The 18,635-nt window shown below is 45.7% G+C and overlaps 2 protein-coding genes across 2 annotated transcripts in view; both read right to left on the bottom strand.

Moving 5' to 3' along the window:
* Positions 1-824: 824 nt before the first annotated feature.
* On the bottom strand, positions 825-2,031 carry LOC117508786 (claudin-3-like). The gene has a single exon (XM_034168614.1). The coding sequence runs from the start codon at positions 1,785-1,787 to the stop codon at positions 1,113-1,115; it is 675 nt and encodes a 224-aa protein (XP_034024505.1). The 5' UTR covers positions 1,788-2,031; the 3' UTR covers positions 825-1,112.
* A 6,116-nt stretch (positions 2,032-8,147) lies between these two features.
* The window catches only part of LOC117508781 (claudin-4-like), a 55,170-nt gene continuing 44,682 nt past the window's right edge, over positions 8,148-18,635 (bottom strand). Inside the window, exon 3 of the mRNA XM_034168610.1 lies at positions 8,148-8,874. Within this exon, the coding sequence (XP_034024501.1) occupies positions 8,221-8,865 (645 nt within the window). The 5' untranslated portion in view covers positions 8,866-8,874 and the 3' untranslated portion in view covers positions 8,148-8,220. The remainder of the gene's footprint in view (positions 8,875-18,635) is intronic.

Raw genomic sequence — 18,635 nt, 5'->3', positions numbered from 1 at the left:
TTTACTCTCCTGCACGGCAGATTGCGTACCAATGTGCAGATCAAATTTGTGCAGGTCAATTCGTCCAGGTCTCAAGACACCTTATATTGGTGCTGTCTGTTGTTGCATCCTCCCAGATCCTATGTAACAATCACCCAGACCACTAAACAATCCACCACACCTCTTGAAAGTAACCATCAATCTGCCACAACCAGGTGAAATGATGGCCAACACGTGGCCAAAATGTCAAAGCTGATGTTCCTTCATAATGCAATTCATACTCCATTTAATACAGGGGTACTGCACACTATGATATTTAAAAATGCCAACATGATTCAAAAGAGGAGATTCACTGATCCTCACCTACATGTACCAGGTGCCAAAGTTTTAAGGTACCTGAAAAAGCTGAGCAGGAAATAAGCTGTGAATGAAGTCTGGTACAATGACAACAAAATCTCACAAATACAAAAATATTAAGGAATAAATAAGGACAAAGATATGCCCAAAGTTAAAAGAACTCATCATACAGAACACAGTGACCAAATGTGAAGTGGATCCTTTGGGACCATTTGAATCTGGGTGCCCTTTGTGGATTGTGGGTGCCCCCTGGCTCATTTTACCTGAACCCCAACCAAAATGCTTGCGTGGAGATCGCAGGTCTTTGTGATGTCACAAGGTAGATGTAAGGATCAACATCAAAATGGAATCAATGCTCTTAACTCAAAGACGATCTTGACACAAATATAGTCTAAATCTCTAACTTTTACTGTAGACAAACAAACACTCAAACAGAAAGACAGACGTTAGCTAACCTGAAGATTTGTAAACAAAGCACCAAAAGGCTGTTAGTTTTAGTTATTGCTTAGCAAACTTTAAAACTGATTTTAATTAAGGCAAATTCTTTGTTAATTAAGTTCTACCATTGTTTAAAAGGGGTTGTCCCTTTATTAGTCTGACGAAAAATATGGACAGTTATTGGCACTGTAACTCTACCCCCCACCCCCACCCAAATGATTAAATAATCCAGTGCATCATTACTCCACATGTTCATACTAATTCTGCCACCAGGTTCAACTGCATTTCCTTTAATTGTCTGTCAGCGTGTTGTGGCCATTCAGTTCATCAGGTCCACATCAGAGGGGTTGCGATCCGCGCTCATACTGGCTGTGTGTGAAGGTCGTCCTGTTGATTCTGCTCAATGGGTGGTTCACGTCCTCCTCCACGTTCGGGTACCTGCTCTGGTCCACCTGCTGCATTTCCCTTTCAAAAGTGGGGCATCTGGAGCAGAGAAACGCGCCCCCGATCAGCATCAGGGCAAAGGAGATCCAGCCAAGGTATAGCGCTGGACCCCAGGTTCGCCGCAGCAGAACAATGCTCTCCAGTGGCTGACTGGTGTGATGGCACGTCCATGCCACAGGAACCAGCAGCAGGATCGCACACAGGACAAAGAGAGCACCAGAAGCCACCTTGATCTGGCCCCGCTTGGGGAAGAACACGGCCCCAACTGTACCCGTCACCACAGCCAAGGCCCCGGCTCCGATGGCAGCCATGATGAGCGCTCTCCACGTACGAAAGCTCCCAGACAGAGACATGAGAGACTTGTAGAAGGAGCAGTGCAGGCTCCCATCATGGGCTAAGTCCCAGTGGTCCCATTCCAGCCACACCCCGTCCCAGTAGACAGGCAGAGTGGCTGTGGTGTTGTCCAGGGTGCCGCTGACGTTCCACAGAGTGAGGCAGCGCGTCAGAATGGCACAGAGCCACCCGGTGAGGCCCAGAACCAAAGCCGCCAGCTCCAGCTGCCGCTCCATGACTTGGACCGGCTCACGCCTGCTTCTCGCTCCAGGCCTGACTGAGTCAGCGCAAAACAGCTGGCAGTGTGCACAGGCGGGGAGGGGTGTGGCTTCAACACACAGACACACACTCAAAAAAGACAACCAGCTCTCCAGCTTTTCTGAAAAGCAGAAGGTAGCTGGGTGGAGGAGGGAAATCCCTCTGTTTGCTCTGCTGTGGTTTCAAAACAATCCCTTTCTCTTCATCTGTGTGGAGCGACGAGCACAAAGGTTCCACTGTGAGCGCCACGTCCATAAGAACACATCAACACATGTGCATTCTACAATCTTTATTTCAAAAATGACAAACTTTTACGCATGTGCCAAACATAAATGGTTTATATTCTGACTAAACATGGTGGATAAAACACACTGAATGTTAATTTAAAGTCAACAACAACAAAACACCAGCTGGAAAATGCAGCGTTCAGGCTGCTGACGTCAGGAGGGGTGACAAGTTCACACATGTTCCTTTGTGTTCAGGAAACCAGATAAATCTGTAAAGGAAAGCCTGCAAATCAAAACTAACTACACACACCCAGTGAAACGAATCCACACAAAAATGTTCCTCGTGAAGCATGAAACATGACAAATTTACAGACACATTTTCTGCAAATGGGAATCCAGTTATTTCACATATAAATGCTGCACATTAGTTTTATATTATTATGCACCTGATTATGTGCTGATAAATGTTTTCATAGTTTAAAAACAGTTTATCGTTCACATATTGCACCAGGCGTAGGATCTCATAACCTCTGACTCTGGCGCCCTCTCAAGGTCACATAACAGACAGTAACAGGTCAGTTGTTGAAATAGTAGTCAGATGTTTTACGTCTCTAAAAGTAGTAATAACACAATGTAGGAAGGTTAGATTATGCAACCTCAAATCAGAAAAAGTTGGGAAAATATGGGAAATGCAAAACAAACAAACAACAAACCCAGTGACTCTTACATATTGCACAGTAGGAACCGAAGACATTTCATGTTTTGTGTCATCATTTCATCTGTCAATATACAGTTCAGGCCTGCTGCATGTTGCAATAAACACTGGGATGTTAAAACATTTAGCACTTTATAATGTTGCTACAACACTTTAAAAGGCATTTTGTCATTGAGGACACGAAAGTGTTTCAGATGTTATTTTGACCGATTCTTTCTACAAACACGTCTTCAGGTGTTCAACAGTACAGGGTTGTTATTGCTACACTTTTCATTTCAAAATTCTCACATACACTCAACAAAATATAAACGCAACACTTTTGGTTTTGCTCCCATTTTGTATGAGATGAACTCAAAGATCTAAAACTTTTTCCACATACACAATATCACCATTTCTCTCAAACATTGTTCACAAACCAGTCTAAATCTGTGATAGTGAGCACTTCTCCTTTGCTGAGATAATCCATCCCACCTCACAGGTGTGCCATACCAAGATGCTGATTAGACACCATGATTAGTGCACAGGTGTGCCTTAGACTGCCCACAATAAAAGGCCACTCTGAAAGGTGCAGTTTTATCACACAGCACAATGCCACAGATGTCGCAAGATTTGAGGGAGCGTGCAATTGGCATGCTGACAGCAGGAATGTCAACCAGAGCTGTTGCTCGTGTATTGAATGTTCATGTCTCTACCATAAGCCGTCTCCAAAGTCGTTTCAGAGAATTTGGCAGTACATCCAACCAGCCTCACAACCGCAGACCACGTGTAACCACACCAGCCCAGGACCTCCACATCCAGCATGTTCACCTCCAAGATCGTCTGAGACCAGCCACTCGGACAGCTGCTGGAACAATCGGTTTGCATAACCAAAGAATTTCTGCACAAACTGTCAGAAACCATCTCAGGGAAGCTCATCTGCATGCTCGTCGTCCTCATCGGGGTCTTGACCTGACTCCAGTTCGTCGTCGTAACCGACATGAGTGGGCAAATGCTCACATTCGCTGGCGTTTGGCATGTTGGAGAGGTGTTCTCTTCACGGATGATGCGAAGGAGATGTGTTGCACTGCATGAGGCAAATGGTGGTCACACCAGATACTGACTGGTATCCCCCCCCCAATAAAACAAAACTGCACCTTTCAGAGTGGCCTTTTATTGTGGGCAGTCTAAGGCACACCTGTGCACTAATCATGGTGTCTAATCAGCATCTTGATATGGCACACCTGTGAGGTGGGATGGATTATCTCAGCAAAGGAGAAGTGCTCACTATCACAGATTTAGACTGGTTTGTGAACAATATTTGAGGGAAATGGTGATATTGTGTATGTGGAAAAAGTTTTAGATCTTTGAGTTCATCTCATACAAAATGGGAGCAAAACCAAAAGTGTTGCGTTTATATTTTTGTTGAGTATATTTCCTTATACGATACATCCTGTGATGTCATGGCTCATTTTGCTAACCATTGAGTGGATCTGGAAGCCTACAAAGACCTTCGTTGTAGGTTGGGTTAGAGAAATACCTTGCTTTTGCGGTACTATCTAGGTTTCAAACGTATTCAGAATCACTTCCTGAATTTGAAGACGCCACATGTTCTCTCTTTCGTGGTACACACGTTCTTGCCAACACGTCAATGTGCTTACTTGGATGTGATGTCAACGTTTGTAAACAGGAAGTATCCCTATTGGTCAGGACTGCAGGCCGATCAATCCATTATCCTTACCTGCTACTTCCACAGCTATGCCTGTGTGATGTGTGCAGAATGTGGTTTTAGATTGTCTCATTGAAAAAGGCTTGGATGTCCCTGGAAAAGGTGTAGTCTTGAAGGCAGCATATGTTGCTCAAAAACAGAGCTGCCCAAATCTGTTCCTGGAGGGCACCTATCTCATTTTCACCTGCTCGGCTCACACTTGATTATTCTATGCTGGTGTTTCCCAGCTAATCATTGCCTCAGCACACCTGTTAGGGTTAATTAATTGTGGGTAGAACAGGAAGAGTGATGAAAAAAACAAAACATGCAGGGCAGGTTCCCTCCAGGAACAGATTGTCTTCTCCATATGGGCTCACCATCTGCATGGAGTCTGTAGCGGGTCTGCTGTTCTTTTGCCAGTGGATGGGGCAAATGCCCACACAGACTGACACTCATTTATTTTTAAAGAGTTCAATAATTTTCTCATACATTTGTTAACAAACTGGAGATCCTCTGCCCATCTTTTCTCCTCAAACACTCAGTCTATCCATGAAAGACTCAGGCTTTCATGGATGGATTTTCCAGCCTAACAGGGATTTGAATATATGATCCTCTGGTCTCAAGCCCAGCACTTAACTACCATCACCTGCCCAGCTACATGAAGCTAGCTAGCTAGCTAGCTAGCTAGCTATCTATCTATCTATCTAAATTTCACATACTGCTGGATCTCTTGTTGTGAATTCCATGGAGTAGTCCAACAAAGTCTTATTGATTTATCAAATATTCATCTGACTGTAGAAAGTATAATGTTTGTTTGTCGATACATGGACCTGCAACAGACTGGCGTCCTGTCCATGGTGTACCCCACCCATGCTCCTGATTGGAGTTAATGGGTATAGAAAATGGATAGATGTACAAAGTATCTTGTATCCAAGGCAGTTCTATAAATGTGGGAGTCAAAAAAATGCATTTTCCTCTTAGATGTTGTGTAGAAGTATGAAGTGACAGAAAAAACAAATACTGAAAGAACAAGTTCCTCAAATTTGTATAGAATTACTATGCTTTGTAAATTAGTTACTTCCATCACTGAACTGGAGGACATTCAGAAAGGGCTCTGCTCAACAGCATGACAAGAAAAAGAAGGGCCTTTATTGCCATTGTATGTACATACATACAACAAAATTTGTCCTCTGGATTTACTCCATCCTAATTACATTTAGACACAATTCAGCAACTAGGAGCAGTGGGCAGCCACAGCCCGGCGCCTGGGGGACCAACTCCAGATGTGGTGACACCTGTCTTGGCCAGCAGCAGACCCGAATTAAGTATTTTTTATTGATTGTGGGAGGAAACCAGAGTGACCGGAGGAAATCAACACAGACATGGGGAGAACATGCAAACTCCACACAGAAAGGACAGGTTTGCCAACTTTGGGACTTTGGCTAGAGTGAGACTCTAAAAAATTTTGGTAACCCTAATTACAAAAAAAAAAAAAAAAAAAAAAAAAAAAAAAAAGCAGTCCTCGTTTACTCACAAAAATAATAATACTGTAGAAGGGAAACTCTGCTTATTTCTTCTCCTCTCCACGCCCATCCTCCTTCCTTTTTCCGAAATATTTCAGAAAGCTCATCTACAGGCATGCGAGAGGCAAATAAAGAAAAATTCTTCAAATGCCTGGGGGTCCAGAGGGCCGTGGTCGGGGGTCTGGAGGGCAAAGCCTCCAAGAAGCTGAAGGGTTATGGCCATACTAATGTTCCCCAGAACCATTTTTTGCAGAGATAGGGAGGCAGCTGATTATCCAACTCTTTACAACCTGGACAAAATCTATCTTCATATGACACCAACGTCTGTGCTGTGTGAGAGGGTTTTCTCTGAAACTGCAGAAGAGGAACAGACTCAAGCCTAATACCTCTGAATGATGTTGTTGAAAATAAAAAACCTTTGAAGCCCCCAAATCACCATTCATTTTCTACATCTATCGTCAGAACAGTCCCTAGCTGCACAAGCATTTGCGCAATTTATATCTCTATTACATACAGTATTTTATGATGGCACAATCACATTATAACACAAGTATATTTATAAATGTCTTTAAATGAAAATATAGTCAAAAATTTGAAGATGCACATAGAACCTTTATTATTTAACATACAATGCCTGACTTTCATTGTTCCATGCAAGTGCTATGTTAAAGTTTGGCCAGCAGATGTCACTATATGTCATTGTATCAAATGCTTCTAAGCACTGAACCATTTCAACACAATTGCTTCATATTAATTCAGTGGTTCAAAAGGCTTCAGTTTCTCCGTCACCGCAATTTAGCAAAACAATACATCAGGGACCACTAATTGTTAGCACATGTGCACGGATAGACTTACAATCATGAATACTTGCTAAGCAGGAAATTAAATAATATACGACATGCCATTTAAATTATCTAGTTTGCAACTAGTTGAACTCTATAGTCTACGGTCTCAACACACAATTAGACTGATTAGGCTCAGTCTATAGTGACAAGGAACCCAATTTTATTAGACAATAGATTGTTTGATTTGTTACTATTTACTGATTCACCTTGTCATCTTTTGCGCATCAGTGGCCGACTCAGAACCAAACTCCGAACTTATGCTTGAACTGTCTCTGAACTCTGCATGTGCAGGTGACATATCAGGTGCAAGGTTTCCAGTGAACCAATGATCACAGAATACTGCAGTCAGAATGTTGTGAGCACATGCTAACAGCTTTTTCGGGTGCGGGCCTTAAACTTCTCTCCTTTCATTAAGAAACAGTGCACTGTGGTCTGGTCTAGTCATCAACAGAAAATTAACGGAAGAAGTTTTTATTTTGGTGTGATATTTCTTGGTTGTGTGTGAGAACTTGAGATTGATGCTGAAAGCGTGACTGTCACGTCAGATGTGTGAGAGTTGGCAACCCTGACAGGAGGACCAGGTGGGACGTGACCCCAGGATCTTCTCGCTGTGGGGCATCAATGTTAACCACTAAGCCACCATGCCACCAATGCCACGGTGGCATTGGTGGAAATTGCATATTGACAACCGAAGGATGACAGCCGATACAAGTGCATCTGGCCTGAATACATTCTGTGCTTTAATCTAAATTTACTGTAAATGCCAAATCACAGCATAAGAGGAAATGTTGGCATGTTTCATATTCAGACAGCATGTTTCATATAGTGCAGTAGAAAAGAGAATATTTACAGAGGAATCTTTGAAATGGTGAAACAACTCCTTTGAAAAAAACGATTGGCCACTTGAATTTTCAACAGGCAGCCAGGTCGTGGTCAGTTGAGGAATTACACTCACTCACTCATCGTCAACCGCTTTCTCCAATTAAGGGCCACGGGGAAGCTGAAGCCTATCCCAGCAGTCATAGGGTGTGAGGTGGGGTACACCTTGGACAGGACCCCAGCCAGTCTGTCACAGGGCCACATATAGACAAACACATTTGCACTCGCACCTATGGACAAAAGATTCCAGTTCACCTAACCTGCATGTCTCTGGATGTGGGATGAAGCCGGAGCACCTGGAGGGAACCCACACAAACACGGGGAGAACACGCAAACTCCACACAGAAAGGCCACAGGTGGGAATCGATCCCATGACCTTCGTCTTGTTGAATGGAACATTCCATCTTTCACCTCATGAAATATTCTATTCATTGAACTCATAAGCATTCACTATTTGCATACTATATATGACAGCAGATGACGCGACGTGACCTTTCATTTAGTTGCCATGACAACATGCTAAGGATGGGCCCGCACATCACACGTAGTTTTTGAAGGCGTAGCTGCTGTGTGAGGGTGTCCTAGCCTGTGTGCCCCCACTGGAGGGGTACCTGACCCTCTGTGGTGGGCAGCTGGTGCACAGAATGGCCCCCCCACACAACAGTAGCGCAAAAGTTACAAAGCCAATGTAAATGGCTGCCCCGAGCTCTCTCTTCAGCACCTCAGGAACATGTGGGTTGTGGAAGTCCATGATGATATTGTTGGCTGTCCAAGAGACAGCTACCACGGTGGTCAGAGCCGACAGGCAGAAGATGACTCCAGACCCCACCACCACCCGAGCCTTGGCCTGTGGGTGACTCAGGCAGTTAGTGCAGCGTGCTCCCAGGAGGAAGATGAGGAAACCCAGGCAGCCCAATACCAGGCTGATGCAGGTGAGGCCACGTGCTGCCTGAAGATCCGGTGACAGGTCCAGCAGGGCGTCATAGAGCTTACACTGCATTTGACCTGTGTACTCACTGACGCAGGTCATCCACAGGCCTTCCCAGAAGACCTGCATGACCACCAGATGTGTGCCGATGAAAGCCGTCACCTTCCACATCGGCAGGGCGCAAATCAGGATGGACCCTGCGACGCCAATCATAGATAGGCTGATACCCAACTCCTGTAGGGCCATGGGGTGCATCGCCAGAGCCTGGAGACCACACACAGAGGACAGGAAAGCTGCTGCGTTTAACGTCACTGCAACCACAGAACAACAGAGTTTTGTAAAGTTAAAAAGTCTTCTATCCATTGACATGATATAATTTTGAGGGATTTGCTTTGAAAAGGGGGGGGAGGGGGGAAGCCAGCAGGTGGCAGTATGTCACAGGCATGGATTGATGCACTTTTCATGGGAAATTTTCAAACACAATGACAAGAATGTCCAAATCACAAAGACAAATGGAATCATGACACAAACTACTGACTAGAGCTAATAAATGTGGGTGAAGGATTAGAACTTCAGTTAATATACATATATATTAAATCTAAAATGATATTAAACAGCATTTTCAACAAATAAAACATAATTATGACTTCTTTTAATAATTACATAAACATGTATTAGTCGTCTTTGAATGATTTATTTTGTACTGAATTATTCCACTGGATCCATAAATGGATGAGAGTGTCACAGAAGTTATTTCTGTTCTTTGTGGACACAATAAACTGGATTTTCTGCTGTCTGACTTCCACACCCAGGACGTTGGAATGTTTCTCATGTCGAAATGAAAATCAAATGGTGAAATACAGTTTCCAAAGCATTCTGAATAACATTTCAAGTCTTCGAATTACATTTATACTCTGCTCAAATGGACATTATTTAGCATTGTGGGATTTTTCTTTGTGAGATGAAATTTTCATGCCACATGTGATCATCACAATAGAACACACACACACGCGCACACACAAAACACGATAGTGAGCTGCACTTCAATGTGTGGTCGATAGGGGGTGATGTTTTTGAAATTTTTAAAACCATGAGCGAACCCATACATTTCTTGTAAAACCCCAGCTTCAGTGACTAAAAGTGCTGTCATGTATTGCTTCTACTTGTGCCCTAATATAGGCGATTTCACTGATTAGTTCATCGACCTGCCTGAAGACTTGAATTAATTATAATCAGCTGGTTTAGTGAATAGATGGGTGATTCTTAGACTACAGGCACTTATTATGTCCTTTGATCATATTGTATGAAAAACAGAAAAAAGGGGAAATTTCACACTTTTATAGTTATCTTTACAATGAAAGTGTGTTAAGAAATTTGTTCTAGTAGTCTATGATGACTTTTTCACCTTTTTTCAGCATCATTATATGCAAATATTGCCGTTTTGTGCTTGTCCCACACCCAGACTTTTGATCTTCGATGATAAAAATGAATGGTAAAGAAACTTTTTTCTAATGTTTTAAAATATCTCTGAATAAAATATCAGTAAAATAATCAAAACATAATTGGGGTATTCAATGTCATGCAACTGTTGTGATTTTTTTAAACAAAATGTAGTTGTCCCACACTATTGCCGTAATTTCCACCACAACACTGTAATGTCCCTTTAAACAGTTTGTATGAAAGATTGTTTGGGTAGTTTCTATGGAGATAAACAGTGACATCAGAGCACATGTATATAGCGCCAAATCACAAAAAACAGTTGCCCCAAGGCGCTTTATATTGTAAGGCAATGGTGTGGTGGAAATTACATTTACAAGGCCAATAGTGCCCGTAGTTAAAGAATCACCCAGATATGTGGTTGGACCTTGACTCGCTTTCAAACGTGGGAACCACAATCTGAGAGCTCATGTTTCATTTGGTCTTGGTGATCCATCTGACCCCCTCCCACTGAAACAGATTTCCACTGGGAGTGTGTGACCAACCAATACAGCTGCCACTGATGTGGAACAAGGTTTTGAATCTGTTGTTGTGTCTTCATTAAATGACCTGGACAGTGTGTTTGATGAATGATTGGAATCAAATCACAGAAGCAAACAAACTGGAAATCATTGAGTGGAGGCCGTGATGATGATCCACGATGAGGCTGAAATCAACTGGAGATGTTGTCAGCTTTTATTTAGTAGTCAGACATCTTGGCTGCAAATGGCCAGACATGTTTTCCAGTAAAACCTTATGCGGACTTACTGCCATGGATGATGTTCACTTTATACACAAATGATAAGAGTTTGCTACTAAATAATGCCATACCGAAAAAGTCATATCAGAAATCTAAAAGTCTGAACAATACTTCTGGATCCACGCTTCAGCTTTGCACGCACCTTGAAGTCATGGCTAGTCACAAAATTCAAATATAGTTGAGGTTCAATTCTGGAATTCTTAACCTTTGCAAGATGTGCAGCACACATACAATGCCCTCCAAAAGTACAGGAACACTTGGTATTTACCACATTTTAATTTGTTTATGTCATTTTAAATACAAAAAAATAAAATTTTCTAAAATTATCTTCCTTAGACTCAAACTGACAGCAAATATCTACAACTTGATAAAAATTAATTAAAAAATATAAAAGCCAAGATGATGGGTTCCATAAGTAAGGGAACGCTTTGGTATAATACCTGTCAATAATCTGTTTTATTGCCAGTTTTCTTCAGACAAGTCAGGGGATGGATACATGAACATTTCCAAGTCACTGAAAATGTCTTGGACTTTATTTACATCAGTTATGAAGAAATACAAACAGTATGACACTCTGTGATAAATCTGTGTAGAGTAGATAGTTCTGAAAAACTGACTGACTGTGCAAGAAGAAGAGTGAGGAAAGCCACAAGACACCCTGACAACCCAGAAAAACTTACAGGCTTCTGTGGCTGTAATGAGAAATTGTGCACAGTGCATGTTTTGAATTTTGTATCACCAGTTATACAGCTTCAGGATGAAGTGGTACAGAGGAGGGCTTACTTTTTAAAAAATACCTGAAAGTTCAGCTACAAATTGCCAGAAGGTACATCTGAGAGGCAAGCCTAGATTTGAAATGTTTTGGAGAAAGAAAATCCTCTTCTACAACCCCTGGCAAAAATTATGGAATCACCGGCCTCGGAGGATGTTCATTCAGTTGTTTAATTTTGTAGAAAAAAAGCAGATCACAGACATGACACAAAACTAAAGTCATTTCAAATGGCAACTTTCTGGCTTTAAGAAACACTATAAGAAATCAAGAAAAAAAGATTGTGGCAGTCAGTAACGCTTACTTTTTTAGACCAAGCAGAGGAAAAAAATATGGAATCACTCAATTCTGAGGAAAAAATTATGGAATCACCCTGTAAATTTTCATCCCCAAAACTAACACCTGCATCATATCAGATCTGCTCATTAGTCTGCATCTAAAAAGGAGTGATCACACCTTGGAGAGCTGTTGCACCAAGTGGACTGACATGAATCATGGCTCCAACACGAGAGATGTCAATTGAAACAAAGGAGAGGATTATCAAACTCTTAAAAGAGGGTAAATCATCACGCAATGTTGCAAAAGATGTTGGTTGTTCACAGTCAGCTGTGTCTAAACTCTGGACCAAATACAAACAACATGGGAAGGTTGTTAAAGGCAAACATACTGGTAGACCAAGGAAGACATCAAAGCGTCAAGACAGAAAACTTAAAGCAATATGTCTCAAAAATCGAAAAATGCACAACAAAACAAATGCGGAATGAATGGGAGGAAACTGGAGTCAACGTCTGTGACCGAACTGTAAGAAACCGCCTAAAGGAAATGGGATTTACATACAGAAAAGCTAAACAAAAGCCATCATTAACACCTAAACAGAAAAAAACCAAGGTTACAATGGGCTAAGGAAAAGCAATCGTGGACTGTGGATGACTGGATGAAAGTCATATTCAGTGATGAATCTCGAATCTGCATTGGGCAAGGTGATGATGCTGGAACTTTTGTTTGGTGCCGTTCCAATGAGATTTATAAAGATGACTGCCTGAAGAGAACATGTAAATTTCCACAGTCATTGATGATATGGGGCTGCATGTCAGGTAAAGGCACTGGGGAGATGGCTGTCATTACATCATCAATAAATGCACAAGTTTACGTTAATATTTTGGACAATTGAAAGGATGTTTGGGGATGATTAAATCATTTTTCAAGATGATAATACATCTTGCCATAGAGCAAAAACTGTGAAAACATTCCTTGCAAAAAGACACATAGGGTCAATGTCAACGAGCAGATCTGATTTGATGCAGCTGTTAGTTTGGGGGATGAAAATTTACAGGGTGATTCCATAATTTATTCCTCAGAATTGAGTGATTCCATATTTTTTTTCCTCTGCTTGGTCTAAAAAAGTAACCGTTACTGACTGTCACAATCTTTTTTTTCTTGATTTCTTATAGTGTTTCTTAAAGCCAGAAAGTTGCCATTTGAAATGACTTTAGTTTTGTGTCATGTCTGTGATCTTTTTTTCTACAAAATTAAACAACTGAATGAACATCATCCGAGGCCAGTGATTCCATAATTTTTGCCAGGGGTTGTATACTATATTATTGCATATATCTGATGACAGTGTCATACAGTGTAAAGTAAATTAAAGTAAATACTGCTATACAGAATATAGCCTCTCTCTCTCTCTCTCCCTATATATATATATATATATAAGCCTATACAGGTCTCAGTCTGTATACCCTGTGTGTTCCATAGGCATGTAAGTTTTGCCTGTCTTTCCGTATGACATATTCATATCTACATACATGCGGGGGGGGGGGGGGGGGGGGGGTCATTTGCTTGTTGTCAATGTAACAGATCTTGTCAACTGACAGCAGTCAACTTCAAATGTCAGTTTAAACATACTCCCAGGCACCCTCCAGGATCCTTGTGAGAGTGAAGACTTGGTTGGTTGTTCCACGACCAGGACGGAACGCGCATTGTTCATCTTCAATCAGAGGATCGACTATCACCCTCCGTACAGGTCTGGCTCCAGATGAGGGCCCCAGGCTTCCACTGGGCCAGGTCACATCTCCTCTTCCTCGTTTTTCCATGGAGTCAGGGTCGGACTGGGAACAAATTTCGGCCCTGGCATTTTTCCTCTGGACCAGCCCACTATTAGCCCGACAAATCCACCCCCAAACACGCACACCCACCCGTCCATACCGAACCCCCAATGAACAAATACTATACAACTAAACACCATGAACACACACCTAAACACACACTTTCACTGTCATTTCACCTTGATTGTTGTGTGGGCCGCTGAAGAGGAGGTACTGCTGGCCCACTACCACCGGATGGCGCCCTGCTTGGACTGCAGGCTTCAAGCATGAGAGGGCGTCAGAGCCGCTGGGAGTGACAGCTGTCACTTATCAGCACCAGCTGTCACTCGTTCAACTCATCACCATATAAGCCGGACTGCAACTCCACGTCCTTGCCGAGAAATCAGCTACCGTTCCAGGTAACCTTCTCTGCTGTGAATTTTCTGAGACTGAATATTGTTCTGTGTGCAGCCGTTTTCCTGTGGTGACAGTCTGAAGCTGGATTGGCGGATAGTGTGAGCACGACGTCTTCGCCTCTCACTCCTTCTAGGGAAGTGACTGACAGGAGCTGCATGGGTGATTCTGTATCTGGAGGTGGAGGGTTTCCCTCCTGGAGGAACTAAGCTTTACACGATTGCTGGGTGTGCATTCACACACCCACCATTAACTGTTTCTGTTTTCTGCCAGCAGTACCGGGTCTGACTGCTGAAGACAGTGGCCACCTGGGGTGCAGGGCTTGGCGGCTCCGGTTTTCTTCAGATCCGTTGGTGGTGGAAGCTGTGTGGGATCCGGCTCTTCTTTCACCAGACGTCTTCTATCTTCGAGCCTGCCCACACGTCACCTTGTGTATAATTGACAATCCACATTATTGTTATTGTCTGTATTTCGTTGTGCGATTCACAACATTAAATTGTTACTTTTGGCTTATCCATTGTCCGTTCATTAATGCACCCTGTTGTGGGTCCGTGTCACGACACCTTCCCAACAGGATTTCTCGGCCAGCGTCATGGATCCCAAGGGGCGTCAACCATCGCTTGAACAGCCAATGGAAGAGCGAGGTGAGCAGGCGTCAGCAGGAGGCGTGTTAGGTGAGCTGCAGCAAATCTTAACCGCTTTCACTGCTCGGTTGGACTTAGTCACCGAGCGGAATGTGATTCTCAATCGGAGGATGGAGGCTCTCACCGCCCGGGTGGAAGCGCAGGCTCAGTGCGCTGCTGCAGCACCTCCCCCTGCTGACCGGAGGCCTGAAACAGACATTCCGTTGGTCGTTCAACGAACCCCCCCACCGTCCCCTGAAGCATACATAAGCCCTCCAGAGCCGTACGGAGGCTGTGTCGAGACGTGCGCGGACTTCTTAACGCAATGCTCGCTCGTCTTTTCACAGCGTCCCGTCATGTACGCGTCAGACGCTAGCCGGGTGGCTTACGTTATAAATTTGCTTCGAGGAGAGGCACGCGCCTGGGCTACGGCGCTCTGGGAGCAGAATTCACGGCTCCTAACGTCATACGCTAGGTTTGTGAGGGAGTTCAGACAAGTGTTCGACCACCCTCATAGAGGCGAGACCGCTTCAAGCGTGCTGCTGTCGATAAGACACGGGTGCTGGAGCGCAGCTAAGTATGCAGTCGACCTCCGCATCGCGGCAGCGTGAGCCGGCTGGAATGCTGTTGCGTTACGCGCCACCTTTGTAAACGGACTGTCTCTGGTCCTTAAGGAGCACCTGGTGGCGAAGGACGAGCCACGGGATTTAGACGGGCTTATCGACCTGGTTATACGGTTGGACAATCGATTAATAGAACACCGACGGGAGCGAGATGAAGGGCGTGGTCAGGCACAAGCCGTCCCTCTTCCTCCCAGGTCCGAAAGGGAGCCTACTTCCCCACACTCCACAGCCAGGGCTCCCCACGTGACGACAGCTCCCCCTGCTGCCGTTGCTATGGAGACGAGCAGGGCCAAAAGGCGATCAGATAAGAGACAGAGGAGGCTGGTCCGTGGGGAGTGTTTTCGCTGCAGCTCAACTGAGCACACGCAGAGAAACTGCCACAAACGGTCAAAACAGCAGCACCCATCCTTAGAGACTGGGCTAAGGGTGGGTCACAATACCCACACGGGGAAACCCCGTAAATCTGCACGAATCCCAGTCACGATCCTAAGTGAGGATTTAACCCTTCACGCCCCAGCACTAGTAGACACGGGGCCGGAAGGGAATCTGCTGGACAGCAGATGGGCAAAGGAAGTAGGGCTCCCTCTGGTGGCTCTGCCTTCACCTTTGAAGGTACGGGCACTAGATGGCACCCTTCTTCCATTAATCACACACCAGACACAGCCCGTGACATTGGTTGTGTCTGGGAATCACAGGGAGGAGATCGTGTTTTATGTAACCCCTTCTACCTCCCGAGTGATTTTAGGGTTTCCATGGATGGTGAAGCACAATCCCCGGATTGATTGGCCGTCTGGGGTTGTGATGCAGTGGAGCGAAACCTGCCACCGGGAATGTTTAGGATCCTCGGTTCCACCCAGTGTGACAGCTAATGAGGAGGTCAAAGTCCCCCCGAATCTGACGGCGGTGCCGGAGGAGTACCATGATCTTGCTGACGTCTTCAGCAAAGATCTGGCACTCACTCTTCCCCCGCACCGACCGTACGATTGCGCCATCGATTTGATCCCGGGCACTGAGTACCCGTCGAGCAGGCTGTACAACTTCTCACGTCCGGAACGCGAATCAATGGAGACCTACATCCGGGACTCCTTAGCTGCCAGGTTTCAGCCCCAACCAGTCCCAGCAGAAGACTGCCCCTCCCTGAGCCTGGTTCTGCTGGAGGTTTCTTCCTGTTAAAAGGGAGTTTTTCCTTCCCACTGTAGCCAAGTGCTTGCTCACAGGGGGTCGTTTTGACCGTTGGGGTTTTACATAATTATTGTATGGCCTTGCCTTACAATATAAAGCACCTTGGGGCAACTGTGTGTTGTGCTTTGGCGCTATATAAAAAAAAATTGATTGATTGATTGATCGGGACCTCCACCTCCCCGATGGGTGCAGGTTTCTTTTTTGTGGGTAAGAAGGACGGCGGACTCCGTCCATGCATCGATTACAGAGGGCTGAACGAGATTACGGTTCGTAATCAATACCCATTACCTCTGTTGGATTCGGTGTTCACGCCCCTGCATGGAGCCCAAGTATTCACCAAACTCGATCTTAGGAATGCGTACCACCTGGTTCGGATCTGGAAGGGAGACGAGTGGAAGACGGCATTTAACACCCCCTTAGGTCACTTTGAGTACCTGGTCATGCCGTTCGGCCTCACTAACGCCCCCGCGACGTTCCAAGCATTGGTTAATGACGTCTTGCGGGACTTCCTGCACCGGTTTGTCTTCGTATATCTAGACGATATACTCATCTTTTCTCCGGACCCTGAGACTCATGTCCAGCATGTACGTCAGGTCCTGCAGCGGTTATTGGAGAACCGGTTGTTTGTGAAGGGCGAGAAGTGCAAGTTCCACCGTACTTCTTTGTCCTTCCTGGGGTTCATCATCTCCTCCAACTCCGTCGCTCCTGATCCGGCCAACGTTGCGGCGGTGAGAGATTGGCCCCAACCAACAAGCCGTAGGAAGCTGCAACAGTTCCTCAGTTTTGCAAACTTCTACAGGGTTACAGTCAGGTAGCGAGCCCCCTGACTGCCCTGACCTCCACTAAAGTCCCCTTCACCTGGTCGGATCGGTGCGAAGCCGCGTTTAGGGAGTTGAAACGCCGGTTCTCGTCTGCACCAGTTCTGGTGCAGCCTGATCCTAATCGCCAGTTCATAGTTGAAGTGGATGCCTCTGACTCAGGGATAGGAGCCGTGCTGTCCCAGAGCAGGGAGTCCGATAAGGTTCTCCACCCTTGTGCCTATTTTTCCCGCAGGTTGACCCCGGCTGAAAAGAATTATGACGTCGGCAATTGGGAACTCCTGGCGGTGAAGGAGGCTCTTAAAGAGTGGAGACACCTGTTGGAGGGAGCGACGGTGCCCTTCACGGTTTTCACGGACCATCGGAACCTGGAGTACATCCGGACCGCCAAGCAGCTGAACCCCAGGCAAGCCCGCTGGTCACTGTTCTTCGGGCGCTTTGACTTCCAGATTACATACCGCCCCGGGACCAAGAACCAACGATCGGATGCCCTGTCCCGGGTGCACGAAGAGGAAGCCAAGGCCGAGTTGTCGGACCCAACAGAGACCATCATTCCCGAGTCCACTGTCGTGGCCACCCTCACCTGGGACGTGGAGAAGACCGTCCGGGAGGCCCTGACACGGAACCCGGACCCGGGGACCGGCCCGAGGAACAAATTGTACGTCCCACCAGAGGCCAGAGCTGCGGTTTTGGACTTCTGTCATGGTTCCAAGCTCTCCTGTCATCCTGGGATGCGCAGAGCCATGGCAGTGGTCCAGCAGCGCTTCTGGTAGGCGTCTATGGAGGCCGACGTCCGGGATTACGTCCAGGCCTGTACCACCTGTGCCAGGGGCAAGGCCGACCACAAGAGGACTTCGGGACTCCTCCAGCCCCTACCGATGCCTCACCGCCCCTGGTCCCACATCGGCCTGGACTTTATCACGGGCCTCCCGCCGTCCCAGGGCAACACCACCATCCTCACGATAGTGGACCGGTTCTCCAAGGCGGCCCACTTCGTGGCCCTCCCGAAGCTCCCGACAGCCCAGGAGACGGCAGACCTCCTGGTCCACCACCTCGTGCGTCTGCATGGGATACCAGCGGACATCGTCTCGGATCGTGGTCCTCAGTTCTCTTCCCAAGTCTGGAGGAGTTTCTGCAGGGAACTGGGGGCCACCATGAGTCTCTCTTCCGGGTATCACCCTCAGACAAACGGACAGGCAGAGCGGGCTAACCAGGAGCAGGCCCTCCGCTGCGTGACCTCCGCGCACCCAACGACCTGGAGCAATCATCTGGCCTG

Source organism: Thalassophryne amazonica, chromosome 4 (genome assembly GCF_902500255.1).
Source record: "Thalassophryne amazonica chromosome 4, fThaAma1.1, whole genome shotgun sequence".
NCBI classification, from domain to species: Eukaryota; Metazoa; Chordata; class Actinopteri; order Batrachoidiformes; family Batrachoididae; genus Thalassophryne; species Thalassophryne amazonica.
The sequence above is the reverse complement of the archived record's forward strand: the minus strand, read 5'-3'. Positions and strand labels throughout refer to the sequence as shown.

What these genes read in the sequence shown, in the direction of transcription:
- LOC117508786 (XM_034168614.1), bottom strand. Translation starts at nt 1,787, where the DNA reads ATGGAGCGGCAGCTGGAGCTGGCGGCTTTGGTTCTGGGCCTCACCGGG.